The sequence below is a fragment of the Athene noctua genome, chromosome 13 (assembly GCF_965140245.1).
Source record: "Athene noctua chromosome 13, bAthNoc1.hap1.1, whole genome shotgun sequence".
Lineage (NCBI taxonomy): Eukaryota > Metazoa > Chordata > Aves > Strigiformes > Strigidae > Athene > Athene noctua.
In genome coordinates, this window is record NC_134049.1 from 9,868,060 (window position 1) to 9,886,487 (window position 18,428).

Below are 18,428 nucleotides of genomic sequence, written 5' to 3' on the forward strand. Positions count from 1 at the left end.
CTGGGCTAAGCTCTCACATCTGCTTTGGAAAGGTTTGAATTGCTATAGCACGGTTGCAAGAACAAAACCTATTTATGCATAAGATGCTGAACACATGTAAATTCTGCATATTTCTGTATATATTAAAAGGTTTGTTTGTGTTAACATGAAATTGCTTTCTGATCTAGTTTGCATCAGTAGTTCTGCTTCATGATTCAGAGTGGGGAAAATGGTAGCTGCAGATGTTGCACAGTTTGCAGGACGTAAAGCTCAACAAGACCCTTATTCCCTTCTTCAGGAAGGAAGAAAGCAGGTGTAAATTAGTTATTTAAGATGTCCATAGGATTTTAGGACAATGACCATTATCCTTTTTTTAGTAAAGGTGCCCTATAATAAAGCAAAAATTCCCTATTTATTTCTATGGACTAATCCAAAACATGTAGGGAAGAGGTTCAGTGTTTTGATTATGTTCTCTCTGGCCCTTTTCCTGAGACATTGCTATATTTTGAGAATTGAAGGGGAATGAAGATAGGTTTGTGTTACTGTTTTATTTAGTTTTGGCATCAAGATGTGCTGCCTTTTTCTTTTTCTTTTTTTTTTTTTTTTTTCTAAGGGATGAGGAAAATCTGGAAGGTTTGGGTGTAATCAGAAAGCAGACAGGAGCTGGAGTGTGTCTGAAATAGAGGCTTTATTTGTAATATGTGCCCTGGCATACATTTGTAGCTTAAATTATCCCCATTTCTGAAGCAATAGTAGGATATTAGAGTGTTTGATTAAACTCCTCTTCTCCCCTCCTCCCACTCAATATTTATCAGATCTTATCAAGAAATGTTGATCGTGTGAAAAAAATCACCATGGCAATATGGAATACAATACAATTCCTTCGGAGCTGCTTTCTCTGGGAGTCCACAGTAAAGAGCGTGATAGCATTTGTGGTAAGTGGATTTCTTCTTTTATTGCATGAGGCTAAGTGATACAAGATCTCGAGTGTTACCATGTCTTCCTCTTCACTGGTGTAAAGCCTTTTATTGTTTGCTGTTACTGGTATTTTGTAGCTACATGGCTGTGGCTTTCAAGGCAGCTTGGGCCACGTTAGGCCTGATGAGCGTGGAAATTAGACCTTCAGGAAGAGCCTTTCTTCCCTTGGTGCAGAGGCACTCACCAACCTGCACGGAGCACAGAGGATGCTCGTGTCCATGGTGGGTGATGCCACCCCGTAAAGGGTGTGACCATGTGATGGCTCTGGATTTTGGTTTTATTGTGGGTTTTGTTTGTTGTTGGGTTTTTTTTGGGTTTGTTTTTGTTTTTTTTTTTTTTGTTGTTAGAACACAGCAACTGGGTGGTAGAAAAGGAGGGAGGTGGTGGCCAAGATGTTGCCTTTGATTTGGGTGATGCAGTGAGCTGCTGGGTCTTGGCCCTTCTATCTTTAGTTGCAATGAGAAGGCACTTAGGTGCAGGGTATCGATGCCTGACATGCCCATGTCCCTATGGCACATAAGTAGCTCTGCTGACAAGGCCTATTGGAAATCTATTAACTTGATGGTAATGTTTCTTTAAAAAAAAGAAAAAAAAATAGGAAAGGCTGGTCAGTGAGTTCTATTGCGCTCTGCAAACAAAAAGCCGGGTTCTCCACCTGCCTGTCCCACTCTTCAGGTCTCTCCTTTTTTCTCATGGTAGTAAACACCCCATTCGCAGTTTTCTCATAATCCAGTCAAACACAAAAAGGTTTTGCCTGCTTTTTATTCTGCGGTGTGACATTTTCTTCATGCTTGAAATGTTTGGCATGCCATTAAAGGTTGCAAAATCATTTTGTGGTGGTCCAGCATGCAGAAAGAAAGTTTTGGAGTTGAGTGTTTATTAAGCAAAATAACAGCCACATCTCCAAGATTTCTCCCCATTTTACTGTCTGTGCATTATAAGTCACTTAAAGGTTCTTTTGAGGAAAACACTTCAGTGTGTTTTCTGCACATGAGTGAAGTGGACCATCCCTGATTGAAAGAAGCTCCAGAGCACAGATGGAGCTGTCTTTCACCCTGCAGGTTAGAGGCATGACTGGTGTGTAAGAGTAGGTAGGGGTTTTTCTCTCTCTTTTTTTTTTTTTTTTTTTTTCCCGTCTTCTTCCTGTTGCTCAAAGCTTATTTAGATCATATCTAAGTTAATGGTTCAAGAACTGGCAGAGAGCAGAGCAGACAGTAACTCGCTGAAGCAGGTATGGTTGTGCATAAGGGAATCAGATGGTCATACATGCTGAGACTGGAAAGGGAGGGACATATGTAAAATCCCAGTGCCAAAATCCTACCATCACTGTTCAGCAACAATCTAGGCACATACTTAAAGATTTGCTCTTAATAGATTTTGCACCAAAATACTTGTGAAGTTACAGCTGTGAAGTTCAGTTTTCTAGACTTAGGGAAAGTTTGGAAGTGGTAAAGAGGCAGAAAAATAAGAAAGGCAGAAAAAGGAATTGATTCCTAGTGGAAAGGAGGATAAGCACAAAGATAGAAGGTTACAAGTTACAGATTATTAACATCTCTGCTGGATACCATAGTATTTGATTTCCTGACAAAGTGGGTAGTGGGAAAGGAATAAAAATACACGACTCCAAGAATAATTAGAACAGGTTTCTTCTACAAACCAAAATTCAAGTCTGTCTGAGTTTTTCTATGTGGAAAAAAAATCAGCTCTGGTACTTAAAATGAAGTGCTAATTCTGTGTATCTCGCTACTTTGAATGCGTGTTTTCATAGTAAAAAAAATAAAATGCACACACAGTGTGGTAGGTGCAGCATCCCCCTCTGCCCCAATCTGTACATAAAATCTACTCTTAACAGATTAAATAAAACATGTATCAAATATCACATTTTCAAAATCATCATTCTCCAGCAAACAGCATCTATATATCTTCAGTACCTGGCTTTGAATCAGCTAAACCTGTACCATACTTGTCCTTATGGACGATCTGCTTGTGACTGACACTGAACACCAGTGGTGAGGAAGATGCACAAAACTTCTCATCCATTTTTCATTTGGGTTCGTGTAAACCATGGCTGGTAGCTTAAGTGCCAACCAGGCCCTCAAACCATAAAGTGCCTTTTTTTTTTTAATTTCCCTTACAGAGGTTGTCCCTTGGGCCACTGGCAATAACCATTGTGACTATATTTTACATATTTCACGTATTTTCACTGTGATAATCCCAGAGATTTGGGTGGTCTTTAGGGCCCCCCTCCCCAATTGTATTGCCCTTGGTTTCCCTCTACAGGTGGCCCATGCCCCTTCCTTCAAGGAGGGATAAAGGGAGGGAGGAAGAGGACAACAAGCAGACAGTATAATCATGTGAACCTTGTTTTCTTAGGCAATCAGACAAAAACCACCATCAGACAGAAGAAAATATTTGTGAGAGATTATCAGAGCATGGCAATAGGTGAGGACGTGGTATCTTACATCTTCCTGTTTTAGTTTTTATTACGGTGCACCTCTCTCCCCATTAGTGCTGACAGCTCACAAGTGTGACAAAGACATTTGCTGCTCCTTCTGGGTGCACAAGAGAGGGACAGATAAAGAGGAAGGAAACAGAGGACAGCACAGGCAGAACAGCAGTGAATGAAAAGAATGCTATCACCATGTTTTCTCATTTAAAACATGCATCGTCCCAAGCTAAATTGCTTTATTAGTTTGTACTGGTGAGAGGAGACAATCCAAGAACTTGTGAGTAGATTAATTTTTTTGTGCTATAAAAATGAAATCACATTTTTTGTCAGCATTCTGAATTTTAATATTAGAGGACACTGATCAGGTCTGCTCAGACACAAGTAAAATCAGAAATCTGTCAAGTTTAGAGGCTTTGGAAAGAGGCTTGAAAGGGAGGTGGAAAACAAATTTCACTTTTGGTATAAAGGGTTTGGTGCAAATTGCGTTACATATATTCTACAAAAACCATGCTGGCTCAGAGGAAAGAGTCATGCATAGGTTTTCTGGGTTCTTGGCAGTATATGTTCTGTCATTGGTCTGGTGTGAAAAATGGACACATGTGTTTGTGTGTACCTGGGAATATGTTGTGTTGACATAGCGCTGAGGGACATGGTGTAGTTGAGAATGGTCAATGTGAGGTCAATGGTTGGACTAGATGATCTTCAAGGTCTTTTCCACCCTAGATGATTCTGTGATTTTGTGAATATTCCCACATGTAGAAGATGTTGCCAGTAGAGTTAATAGTGTTCATATACCTAAAAGTCTTTGTCCATGTGTTCTTCTTCATTGACTCAGGATTTGGAGGGATTTGTAGATTTTTAAGACCAAAATGCTCTTCAGGCATTCTGTTTATTTAAATTTGATGTAGTTATCTCTGTATTCAACCTGATATAGTGTTTTGACTGAAACGTCCCTCTCAAAGGGCTTTTTGAAGATACCCAGGGATATACTCTAGTACATCCCTGTATAATTCTCATGTGCGTGACACTTCATATCCTACCCTGGACAATTTGCTCCCAGTTTCCAGGCTGAATGTTGTGTTTTTAACCTGGTCCTCGTCACTCCTTCCTATTGTCACACCTTCTTCTATTGAGAGATCACTTCCATGCGGCATTACTGGTGTCCAAAAAGCTGGAGCTGTGTCGTGAAATGTGCTTAGGTGAATGCCTGCTCACAAGTCATCTTGTATATCTGTGTGATTATAAGCTGCTTGTTTTTCCCGCTCGTGATATGAAAACTTGTGGTCTTACCTTTCTGCTGCACTTTTAAACTGAATTCCTGGTCCTGCCTTCCACATGCAAACACTCCCTTCCTGCTCTGCTCCCCCTTCTTCCCTGGTCATGGAATTTAAGTCCATGATAATGGAATCATTCTTACTGTACAATATGTATTTTAAAAATATTTTATAAGTTAGTCACAGAATGATTTTCGTGAAGAATTATGCATCATTGCACATTGTGCTCGCGATTTTATACAACATAATTACACCTTCTATTGACAGTTTTCTCTGCATTAATGGTAATTATGTCATTTAATGAAATTACAGTAATTGCATTTAAAAAAACTATAATCTAGTGCAAATTAAAAGGATATATTGACTGGAATTTTTACTATCATATATTTTTTTTTTTAAGTTTGCATGATAGTTGCAAGAGACATTAACAGGATCAGGCAAACGATGGGAAACCAGCCACCATAGCACCTCCGGTGTCACTGGCAGCGCTCGCTGTTGATTTGCTTCAGGGTCCCTGCACACTCACCCATGCCAGCATACTTCATTTTTACTGGCAGCATGTCCCACTATATCAGGTTTAAGCTTTTTGCTAATCAAGGCTGCTGCCAGGGTGGGTACAGGTGGGAGCTATTTTTCAGCCTCAACCCTAGCTGGCAGCTTGGGCCAGCCAGACAAGGAATGCAGCGTGCACAGGCAGTATTTATTTATTTTGCAGTGACATTGCAACGTGTCTGATAATTATTTTATGATGGGTTAGTACTGGGAGGAAAGGAAGGAATATGTGGTGATGCAATGTAATGTGTTGGAAATGTGGAGTTCCTGGTCAAACTGACAGTAGCCATTTAATGGTGGGCAGCTGGGAAAATGACAGGCATGGGATCATTTTTGAGCAATTTGGGCTTCCCAGAAAGCCAGCTGATGCAAGAGTAGGGAAGCCCTGGGGGTTGTGGATGCCCAGCGGAACTCCTGGAGGTTGTGGGTGCAGCAGAAAACCCAGATTGAAGCTTTTGAGCTTCTTGCTGCAGAGATGAGATTTTAGCACCCCTCTCCATTAAGATTTCCAAAGCTTTTTTAAATCCAGAGTGAGCTGGAGGATGCCCCATTTTGTCACTGATATTTTGGGCCATGGGAACTAGAAGCCTGAGGAGTCACGGGACGAGCTGGGTGAGGCTGCATGGATATGCATTACCATGACAGGTTGCTTCAACCCTCATCTGGGACAGCAGCAGAGAGAGAGTTTAGACTTTGCATCCCGTGAACTTCTGGGCATCTCTACTGAGCGTGCCATTTAACACACTGCCATTTAACATCACTGCTTGTGATATGGGAGCTGGATCTGAGCCCAGTTAAACTCATCTCATAGAGAAGACACCAACCATCTTATTAGACACGAACAATTTTTAATCCGTGTTGAGCTGGGCTATATTTATACTGATGATCTACAGGCAAAGGCCATTAGCTTGTTGACAGTGTCCTCTAAAATTGCTAATTGCATATCAGTGACTAGAATGTTCTTTTCCCTCAGGAAAGATGTTTAAATCAAAATCCAAGCCTCCTGGAGTTTACTTGGGGTAAATCTTTCATTCAGTGTGTGGACAAGTGTCTCCTGCATGTTATGGTTAGACTTTCCCAAGCAAAACACAGAATGTTCCAGGCCTGTTTGTACTAAGCATAATTCAACCCTGGACACGACAACAATATATGGGTAAACCATCCAATTTAACTTGCACATTGTTTTGCAACACAGTGACTTTTAAATTTTTTTTTTTTTCTTGATGGGAGGGGAATTACAGATCAATTCCTGGGACAGAAGTTTAACAGGGAACATCAGGAACCTATAGAGAAGGGAGACTAGTAACTGTTATGAAATCCAAGTAATTTAGGACAGAGACCAAGTCACCAGGCATCTCTTGGACCTCTGGCCAATGAAGCAAACAGTAGAGGTCAATATTGGCTGAGATTTTGCTCGTGATCTACTGGTAGGTGGTAACAATTTCCTCTTCTATAGGGTGGGGAAGGAAGAGATGCTCTCACATGAGCTTCCCTAAAATCTGTCTTGTTTTCCCTATGAATTGTCCGTTAAATTTGAACAAGCAGTTCCTTGATACAAAGCACAAACCACCCTGCCATGACTACATGTGTAACTGATGAGAAGGGTATAGTCTTTTTTCTCCCCCTTTTTTCTTCATCCTCATAGCTGAAGATGAAATATAAATCATTGTTCCCAAACTATTCGGGAACAGCATTAAAGTAATGGTAGATTAAAATGTCTCCACATTAAAAAGCTAAATAAAATGAATAGATGTAATCCTAAAGAGAGAAGAATGAGTATTCTTCAAACACTGAATAGGGAACTTGGAAAAAGAAAAAGCTTTAAAGAAAGAAAAAAAGTATTAATGCAAAAGAGATGGTCTTTACTTCCGCTTTATTGTAGAGCTTTTGCTAAGGGCTTTTCTCAGCCCATTTGCAGCTTGTGTTTTGCTACAGTTTTAAAGCAGCAGTCAGCAAAGGAACGAATGCAGTCCCTATTTAAATAGGGAAGCTGTAAAATAACACTCTGTACAAAAATTTGTTAATATTTAAGGCTAGAACTAGTGCTGGAGGAGCAGTGAAAGGCAGGGTTTCAGGAATTTGACCTAGTAAGTAATTCTTCGGAGCCCCTAACATTTCCTCCCCTCTTTCCCTCTGTAAATCCCTGGCAAAGGCACATCTTTAAAATTACTGTCTTGAACTCTAGTGAAAAGGCTGGATCAGAGGTATGTTTTTATTTCGAGCTATTATATCCCAGTAAAAGCATTTTCCTAATGACAGAGGAAACGTTTACATCCTGCTCCCTTCATGCTGCTCATGGCAGTGCCTGTGAAAATGCACCATTTGTGCATGCAAAGCCGTTTGGAGCACGTTACCTGACACATGCGAGTAACTGCTCAGATGAGAAACAGGCTTTTCTAGACAATTAAAGGAGGAGAAGGTTTTACCCTTCTCCCAGCAATTTTTACATTTCCAGTATTATTCTTCTGTGGTTGAGGGGAATACGATTTAAGCTTGAGATCCCAGGCTTTGCTTTGCTGCAGCAGTTAAAATTCCTGTAATAGCAACAGTGATATTGATGATGCTGAGAGAGACATAGCAAAGTAAACACATGTTATTTCCAGCTCTTTCAAAAATGCAAGAACAAACAAGGACAAAGTTAATAGGGAAATAACCACTTAGAAGCTTGACAACATGATAAACAAGATTTAAAAAAGCCAAGTTTGAAGCTCTGGAGTCAGGGTGAGATGGAGCTGAGCAGAGACCAGTACAAATATCCTTTTTAACTTTAAAAAGGATAGACTGTCTTATGTTTCCAGCTCAGGGGTTTGGGGGATTTGCATTTTACCAGTAAATGTTCCAAAATAAAAACAAAACCATATTTTGCATCTGAGAAGTAATACTCATTTCCTCTGGGCCTGCTTAACAAGGCACTTACCCCGTAGAGAGAGTCCCTTGCTTTTGGGGCTGGGGAGCTTTCTCTTAAATTAAATCTGTGCTGTACTCGTATTTTTGAGCAATAGTAGTGCTTTCTCTGTTGTGTACTCAAAACTTGCATGCATCACATAGGAACGATACATCACGTCCGAATGATTCCCTTACACGTGGTGATGAGAGACACCCAAATCTCTGCCTCTCTCTCTTTAATTGCATTACGTTGTTTTTACTTGCTGGTAAAGCCTTTTAATACCTCGGTGTTGTGTGTTAAAACTTTATAGTCAAAATATTCAGGTAAAAGCCCAGATCTGCTAGAAGATAAGTCTCTGTAGAGCTGGTCAGCAGGAATATATGTATGCAGGCATCCAGGAAAGAATTAAGGCAATGAGAAAGAAATTCAGCTTTGTTACAGTGGATAGATGTAGCTGCAGAAGGTGCCTGCGTTAAGATACGTGTATCTATATAGCTATCTGTCTGTCTCCAGAACTGGATTAGAAATATGTAGTTTTCATCTGTTTGGCTATCTAATGACAGCTCACAAAGCCAAGCCCAAATGTGCAAACATTTTATCTAATAAAAAAAAAAAAAGAAAGAGAGAAAGGGCTCTTTATAGCTAAAACCTGAACTAAATGCATCTGCAAACAGTTCTGACTGGCTTTCTGCTCGAGTTGTGACCTGTTGGAGAACTCTGCTCGGCGCTTGCATTTCCAGCTAATTTGATATCGCCTTTTTTTTGTGGTTGAAGCTTTGTCATTTGTTTCGAAGCTGTCATTTTTATTAGTCTCCCTGGCTGATCTTTTTGGGCTCTCGTCAGGTGGTGTATGTTCTCCATTGTCTGCCTGGTCTTGGCAAGCTGTAGGTCCTTTTATTGCCATATGACGTGGGCGTGCTTGCAGCAGTAGCCTGTAATTATACCCACCACAGGTGACAGTTACAAGAGAGCTTTGGTAATAATTTTAGCTGCCTGATCTGATGTTTATGAAGAGCGAACCCTCTTTGTGGTCTGGCTGGAGTTTGCTATATTGTTTTGTACTTTAGCTATTGGATTTATGAAGCCCATTTTTTTTTTTTTTTCCCCCTAATATATAACGTCTCGTGTCTTTTGAAGTTCTGAAGTTTTGTAAGAGATTATTGCTGATCTACTGCTGTTTTGCATATTTTCTATTTATTTTTGCATATCTTGTATTTATTTTGCTTTGTCTGGCAGTGTAAAATTGTACTCTTCCCTTTTACTAGTTTTATTTGTATATTTAACATTGCTGAACTCCTGTTTCTAACCACACATTAGCGGATATGCTGTGTTCTCCTAGCTGTGAGACTAATCACAGATTAGCATTTAATTATGTATTTTGTCTTTGACTATTATTTCACTGTTTTATAAAAAAACAAATTCAATATCCATGAAGGCAGCACTGGTTCCTTTATGCCCAGTGGAACTGAAAAACATGCATATGCCAAAGGTGAATTTAGCTCATTATTCTTACTGTTACCTTACAAATTTACACTCTGATATTAGGAATTTGCTACAAAAAATGTGGGAAAGACTGAAATGGACACTGCCTGAAAGCTGGATTTTCTCTTTTGGTGTCTGTCTTTCTGCAGTTTTAGATTCTTTAGAGGAACTTCAGATTAAACCTTGTGAGCATCTTCTAAATTTGTGAGAAAGCAGTAGTTTGTAATTCCTATTAATTGACTCCTAGGTTGAAAAACAAGAGGAATGTATTTGTAACCATTTCCTAGCTTACCTGATCCTAAAGAGACAATACTCCCTATCAGGATCCAGTCACCTTTATTTTCCTGATTTGCCTGTTGTCTTTCCTGAGAGGTCACTTTATCCACAGATTAGAAATTAAATAAACAAAGATGAAATGAGTATTCTAAGTTTAATGAATGCTGCATCTGTGTGAGACTCATTAAACCGGGGCATGAGAGAGAAACTACTTTACCACCACTATTGGAAATACCAGTGTGTGGAAATGCTCTGTGTAAAATTCCCAAAGTCTGGCATGGATTTATCCTATGCATAGTGAATGGAAAAAAGTATACAGCTCAGCCCAAAACAATAATAAAAAAAAAAAGGTAGGGAACCCATGGTATCTATTATGAAGAAGGTATGTATTGGGAAGTGAAATTGTCATTAAAAGCAAAAATTCCTTTACTTTCTTAGTATGTGCCTTTTTCACCCAGAACTCCAGGTGTATTGATTTTCTTTCAGTCAGGATCTGCTTGGTTTTGTCTCATTATTCACATTACTTTGACCTGGCACCTCTTAGAAAGTACTTTAAAGCACTTAGTTTTACAGGAGGATTGTAAATGTTGATTATTCTCTCCCTTCTCATCGGAGGGACAACCCTCTCAGTATTTTGTGTGGGTTTTTTCTTTTTTTTCTTAATTTTTAAAGAGGCAAATCATTTTTTTTTTTTTTTTACACAGATGTAATCTTACAGCAGTGCATTTCCTTGAAATATATAGGCAGTTTTACTTTTCTGAAATAAGGGATTAGAGACATGACTGTAGATGGTTTAAATCACTAACTCCATTAACTTCAGCAAACCTGTGTTATTTGACATCAGTTAAAAACCTTCATGCTCATGTTGGGGCAAATCCTGTGTGAATAGGAGTAGCAGGTTTCCTGCAGAGGAGAAAAAGCCTGTAGGTGGCGATGGACCCTCATGAATGAGACAGCTCTGGTATTCAGGCTTTTGTCAGATTTTTCTGGCAGGTTTTCTTTCTCTTGCCTGAACTATTTTATTTTTAATTTAATTCACCCATTCTCTCAGCGCTAATCTAACACTAGTTGCAGAAATCTTGACAACTGGAAGAAATTTCCTATATGAAGGTAAAGCAACATTTTGGTTTTATGATGGAGACAGATGCACCTTTGAGGGGTTTTTCTTAAGCCATTCTACTTCTTGTGGGGCTCTTTTTGCCTTTTTTTTTTTTTTTTTTAATAAGAGAGAGTTGGATCCTTTACACGATTTGAAATAAAAGGGGATTAGTATAGAAGCTACAGAGCAAATACATTATTTAAAAGCCTGATCCCTCTTAGTTTTACTTTTCGTCACTAGCAACTACAATGTGCTTTGACTTAGATGTTAGTCTTAAGCAACCAGGAAGTTCTTGGGTTGTTTAAGGATAGCAGTAATAGTAAAAATACCCTAAATCAGGATATGTCACTTCCATAATTTTTTTTAGCATTCATTAGGAAATAAAGCTGGAGCAATGGGATGACTGCAAAATCCCAGAAATCTGATTTTTTAAAAAATCTGTACTCTTAATTATTAATACATTTGACTACTGCCACAGTAAAGGATTACCCTGGGACCGAGAGCATCAATAGAGTTTGCTTCCCTCACCATTTCATGAAAATTAAAATCTGTTATTCTTAATTGTGACATCCACACTGTAGTCAAGCTTAGCTCGGTTTCAGGTGTTTTGTTTTTTTTTGTTTTAAAGGCAGTGCTGTGATTTTGGGAAGTGTTAATAAATACGTAAATCATGTAGTGTTTTGTACTAGTCTAATTATGCTGATCTGTTTCAGCTTTAATGTTACCCATGTAAAGTCAGCAAGATATGAGTGTCATATGTGAGCAAAAGTCTCCACTAAAACAGCCTTTATCTGCCCTGCTAGCTCAGGTTCAGAACTCTCTACTTGCTTTTTTGGGGAAGTGGCTGTCTTCTGTACTTTCCTTCAGCTTTCATCTTTTAATGGAACAGAGGAGCTGCACGGCTCTATCAAAGCCAATTGTCAACCTTCATTAGATGTAGTCTATTGTTTGTTCAGATTAGAAATAACTGCATTACACTTTGACTTTGAAGGCTTGTTTGTTTTTAAATATACTAGGTATATGTGACCTTTTTGTCATTTGTGATGCACTTGGCTTGACAAATTTGAGATACCCATATAAACAGCAGCAAAAACTATTTGTAATGCAGGGTAGGTCTAGAAAAGTAAAACAAAATCCTTCAGCTAATGCAAAGTATTTATAGATTAATATAAAGTATTGTTAGCTAGCACTATACCTCAAATACGTTGCATGGGGGGAAAAAAACCAACCACTGCTCAGTGAGAATGCAGCACCCATTATTTAGCAGTGGGTGGGAATCCAGTTAGCTGGTGTTAAAACCCCATTATGTATTTTTTCCATATGAGAACTGTTCAGATGTGGCCTCTGTCAAAACATCATGGCAAGGAAGTCTCATTCCATTTAAAAAAATGCACTAAGCAAATTTTCTTTAAAATGTTTAGAATATTAAATGGAAAATGCATAACTGATACAGTGATATTAGCTTTTTTTTTTTTTTTTTTAACCGAACATGCCCATCAGGAATTAGATGATGACTTGTTCTAGCAGTTAAGAAAACTTCCCCAGATACTTCCACGTACACATTTGGGAAAATTATTTGCAATGATATATTTCAATTTCCTTAATAAACTAGACCTGTCTTCCTAATTCCCTTTCCCTCAAGTCCCTCCACAGGGGTTAAGAAATGAAGTATTTTGAAATTATTATCAGATAACTGTTTCTATGAATAAAAAACCTAATCTATGCTTTTAATTTTTTTTTTTTTTTAAATATTCCAAAGCTGGGAAATAAACAGTGGCAGTAGAAAGGAAATATGAGATTAATAAAAATGAAGACATTTTGCAGAGCTACTCTGGATTGTTTTCATTTTTTTTTTCTTTCCCTGGGAAGTAGTACTTCTGTGACAGTATGCATTGCAATGGCTTTCCTGCTTTCTGTTTTAAAAGTTGTGTGAATACTAGCAGAAATAGTGGTCCTTTATTGCCAATGAATACTGTCTTATACACTGATACCTATAGTAATGCATACAGAGTGACTATAAGATCAAATGCTCTGGTTAAAAAGCCTTAGGGAAGCATTATGTGTCTGAGGTCTGATCTATTGTCTGGGAGGTCGGAGAGTGTTAATGCACTCTGCAAAGATTAGACTCCCTCTCTAATTGCTCCAACACTTCCTTAAAGGATTTAAACAGTCAGGAAAGGTGATGCTCCTTGTCAATTTTTGTCTTCTGACAGCCGTTGAAGTTTATCTGTCTTTCCGCGGAGACCACTAGATCACGTAAACCAGGCAATGTCAAAAGCATGAACCCTGAATTAGGACCGAGAGCAACGAATGCCATTATTTACAACTTCGTTATTTCAGCTTTTAAATACTTTAAGGGTCGGAGACCAGACCACTCTTACATGCCATGCCATTTAGATTTGGTGATGGGAACTCCCAAAGTCCCACGAGAAGTTTAACTCGCTGAGTTTGATGAAAAGTCACCCTTTTAATTCTGAAGTGGATCAGGTTATTGTCTGCATCCCTTATAACATGGCTGGTGCTTCCCCACCACATCTCTGCGGTACCGAGTCAGTGCATGGAACAGCCACTGCTCTTGTATGTAGTACTGATTTATTTATCTAAGTGCAGTGCTAAGTCTGAGCTACTGTGGGGCACTCTTTGCTATTTACCCCCAAATTTTCCTTCTCTTCACTAAGTGTGGTAAGGATTTAATTTCCTTTGGGTTATAGAGCCTGAATCATAGAAAAAAAAAAGTCTCAGAAATCTGGTAAAGCTCATGCAGGAAAAGTTTTTCTGCTGCTTAACCAGCATGTCCACACTGAAAAGTACCTGACCCCTGTCACTGGTGTTATGAAGCAAAATAGGAATTTGTCTAGTGGATCAGAACCACTTAAAAGAACCAGATTGTTATTGTGCAGTCTAGCTATTTGAAAATCACTTTGAAGCACCAAACAGTTTTGTTGCTGGTTTAGAGGACTCAGCTATTATAATGGCTTATGTTTACAAAGGATGCTTCTTTTGCTTGGAAAAAGAGCGAAGGAGGAGAAATGGTGAATGTTACTGAGAAAGGAGAGGCACCACTCAACCCCCAGAGAATTTGGAAGATTTAATATTTCTGCAACAAGGCCATGGTATCCTAACATTGACAGTAGGGTAATGTTATTGCAACGAGAGTGAAATCTGACCCATCTTTTTAAAAATGTCCGTTCCTGTTTCACAGACAGATGCGAGTGTGTCCTGTTTCCCTGCAGCTCACACAACACAACAGGTCCTGCCTAACAGAGAGCCATCCTGTAGTTATTTTTTCTGGTGGATCAGAAGCTTTTTAATTTGAGATAGTGTCTGTGTTTTTGCTAGTCTTGCAGCATCTAAATGTGTTGGTGTATATAATCCATTTCACACATATAAATGTATAAATATGACCTATATAAATATACATATATTTAATGCCTCTTTTCTAGACTCTGAGCAGATGACGAATACAGCTGTTCAAAGGAGAAAGGGATTTTTTTTTCTTCTTTTTTTTTTTTTTTTTTTTAAAGAAAAGCCCTCTTGGCTCTGAATCGGAAATTGAGGAGCAGAATTCATCAAGTGTATTCTGATCGTTCTCACATGGGTAGTTCCTCCTTCCCTTCCTGCATAGCATGTTCCTTTGCACTGTTGCTATATTACATGAAATGTTTCATCTGTATATAAAAATTAAAAATTCAAACAAAAATCTGGCCCACATGAAGAACAGGCCCTTTGGGCATATGGTTCATTATGCATATTCGTTTAATTACTAAAACACTTGGGATGTCTCTACTGCCCTTGCTTTCAACTTGTAAAGTTGGATCTGTTCTGCAGCGCAGAATATGTTGAACAGGCATGTGTCATAAAGGACTTCAGTTTTCTCCTACTTAAAACTCTATATAATGTTCTTGGCTGGATTGTTAGAATTTACTGAATATTAGTTCAATCCACTGCATCAAAACAGCAATTTGGGATCTCTTTTCCCTTAACACCTTCTCTAACCCCAAAAAGGCAAGTTTTACAGTGGTTAGTTCAGAGTTGTGTTTAGTATCGAAGTAATGTGAGACTAAGGATTTGGATTTCAGGCACATTTCCACAAAGCACCTAAAGTTGCATGTTGAAGCTGTATAACTTTTATTAGCTAAGAAGGGATTGCTGTGATAGTGTGACTTTAATTGATTTTCAGGGCAAACAGGTGGTGATGGTTTAGGCATCTCCTAGTCTCCTGCCATTCCCAATTTGGAGCTGCACATATAATAGCTTTATTAAAATAAACAATCTTCTGGCTTTAGTTTTACCTGAACAGCTGCCTGAAATTGCAAGAGTCTTGCGACTTTTTTTTTTGTTTTGGGTTTTGTTTTTTTTTTTTTTAGTTTGTTCAGTATTTTGGAAAGCAAGATGCTATAGGTCTGCAGTGGAAAAATCTGTTACATAGGTACGCTGTCAATACTTAGGATTTTTTTTGTGTCGCGGCTGTTGTTGCTAGCTTACAATAGTAATTAACAGTGAGTCTCCCAGTCATCTTCATGCATTTGTTCTGTAATGCAGCAATTTAGTCACACTGCAGATTATGAACCTGCTGAAATTATTTCAGTGTGGTGTAATCACTCTCGCTGTTCTTGGTGTCCCGGGTGTGTGTCAGGTGTGGGGAGAACTGGGCTTCAATTACAGATTTTGCTTTCCTCTTGACTATGGGAAATGGATCTTGGGTAGATGCAGACACCTGGGCTCCAGCATGGGGCTGTAGTAGAGAACCCCACATAAGGCAGAAGGAAAGAGAATAATCTGAAATTCTTTGTCTGAAAAGGCTGTGATCTTACTACTTTATATGTGCTTTATAGGTGGTTTTAGATTTCTGTTTTTCTGATCTGGGTTTGCTGTTTTTTGGTTTTGTTTTTTTTTTTTTTTAGATTTATTTTTAATTGTTTTAATTTAATTTTTTTTTGTTCCTTCTGCTCTGTTTCAGTCTGGAAACATTTCTTTAGGACTGGAGGTTTTGGAAAAGAGGGTACTAGACAGTTTTGCAGCATTAATGCTCACAAGCATCTATTTCTCATTTATGTGGGTTTACTGCAACCTGGTTTGGTTTTTTTTTTCTTTCGTGCCATAGCTAGAGACTGCCAGGGAAATAACCTTATGTGAGCTTCTCCTGCCACTGAACATTGAATTAAGTCTAATTAAACATACTTGCATTATTAGAGAGCCCATTTTCCTTTACTCATTCAGCTCTAATATACACTATGATCGCGAAGGGGGAAGTCATTAAAGTAGTTTAAACATATTGTTTATGCCTTCAATTTGCTACCAATTGTAACCCTATATTGAGAGCCCAAAGTTAAAGAACGCTTCCACCAAATACTCTTTCCACTTGCTGTACAATTACATCATCATCTGACCCTCACTGCTAATGTTTCTCACAATGTTAACAAATATGTTTCCAAAGTAAGTGGACATTTATCAGCTCGGCTAATGATAAATTTTTTCATGACCCTTTTAAGGTGTTCACCTTATCCAGAATAAATAAAATTAACCTACATTTTTGCCTCCTTTAAATAGTGCAGATATTTTTTTCTGGCACTTTTTAGAAGAATTATTTACTATAAGATCAGGCTTTTAACTTGCATAATGCCTGTCTTCCCTGCAAATAGATCATAACTTTGTATGAGAGTAATTCCGAAACTATGACCTTGCTGATAAACAAACCAAAACATTAGAGATAAAAATGACTATTTAATTTAGCTATGATATAAAACAACACTTTTTTTTTTTGGCATGCCACTTCCCCTTTGTTTTAGGATCTTCCTCCATTGCCTTTGTCTTTGATAGTTAAGCCTTTAGAAATAACATGCAGATTTATTCCCCTGACCCACTCCCAGCGGATTACCCCAAAAAGATAGAAAACTGTTGTAATATTTTTTCCCTGTTTTTTCAATTTTAAGCTTTATTGCTGGAGGGTCTTAACTGTATTTTACTTGGCACGGGAAATGTAAAATATGTTAGATAAAAACATGAGGGAAAAATTAGACCAGTCAGCTTGCTAGCAAACAGCTATTTCTTCAGTGTCTGCAGCCTAAAAGGATTTGAAATCTTTTACTCTAAAACTGTTGTACATGTATAAATATAGAACCCCAAACTTGTGGTGTTGTAGTCGGGTTTGTTTTGATTAACCTCTTTTGGGGTTAGGAGTAAAGAGAAAGTAGCAGCCGTAAGAAAACTGTACAGGGGCACCCCCTTAGAGGTGTGGTGGGCTCTTAGGCTTTGGGGGTCTAAATGTATGTGTCTTAAAGTACAAAGACAGCACTGCCAGATGCACACCCTTTTGTGCTGAAAATTATCATCCACACTAACCAATTTGACAGAGAATCTTCAAATAGCCAGAATGCCATATATAAATCTTAACTTACATATAAACTTAACAGGTGATAAGTTCAGCGAAATGAACCGAGCGGCTCTTCCCTGACTCCTCATTAAGGAAAGATCTCTAAGGATCTTGGTTTTAATTTCCTAGGCTGGCTAATCTCATTAACGTAGCCAAAATAATAAAAATAAAGGAAAATCCTCACTTTTTAATTAGCTTTATTTTATTTTGTTATTGTTTATCTGTTTCTGAGCCAAGAAATTGTTATGAATAAAGAATCAATCCATTGAACATGTTAATGACACAAGTAATTCAGGATCAGAGTGCAGACATTTTGTGTTTGCAGTCTTAAGCGAAGCATCCCAGCCTTCCCTGATGAAGTTACCAACAGCAGTGCCCCAAGAGGATGGTGGAGAACAGATTGTAATATTGTCAACTCTTCTGATTTCACTGCGACTTTTGCAGAATAACATGCTTTTTCTTAAAGCACCATTTCTTAGAGTCCTATGATTGCACATGAATCACAGCTTTCATTTAAAACACAAATGAGTTTCTACTTCCTAGCAGCAGCAAAGAAAATGAGATCCCCCTGAAGAGTCTAAACCAGACAGTGATAAAAAAGGCCCTAACACATATTGACTTAAACAGTATGAGATTTTTCGTATGTTCTTTTGGGATTTTTTTGTCGGTTGTTTTATTTTGGTAGGAGTGGGGACATTGATTTTTTAAATTTTCTTTTTGAATGTTCGAACTGATGTTAAAATTGTGATCCTGATGACCACATTTCCTATCCTTTGAAGGCTTTATTCTATCACTCCTTTTCTTTGTTGCATCCTCACACATAATGTAAATCGTCAAACACAAATTGGGTGTTTGGCATTTTTTCACCCCCTTAACCTCATCCTGGGCCATTTTCTCAGCAAGCTGCAGTTGGGATGAGCAGAGGTGGGACACATGGCAGCAGGACATGGCTTTGTAGCTGTGTAATTTAACCTACACAGACAACCGAGGTGGACAAACGTGGCCAAGCATCTTCTGAATAAAAATCAGGTAGATCTACATGGTGGAAAATTGTACAAACATATCCTTTAGTCCTACTC

The 18,428-nt window shown here is 38.4% G+C and overlaps 1 protein-coding gene across 4 annotated transcripts in view; it reads left to right on the plus strand.

Annotated features, from left to right (window-relative positions):
* The window catches only part of MCTP2 (multiple C2 and transmembrane domain containing 2), a 105,440-nt gene that overhangs the window by 56,987 nt on the left and 30,025 nt on the right, over positions 1 to 18,428 (plus strand). For all 4 annotated transcript variants that reach the window (XM_074916673.1, XM_074916674.1, XM_074916676.1 and 1 more), the window contains exon 16: positions 795 to 914. In XM_074916673.1, the coding sequence (XP_074772774.1) occupies positions 795 to 914 (120 nt within the window). The remainder of the gene's footprint in view (positions 1 to 794; positions 915 to 18,428) is intronic.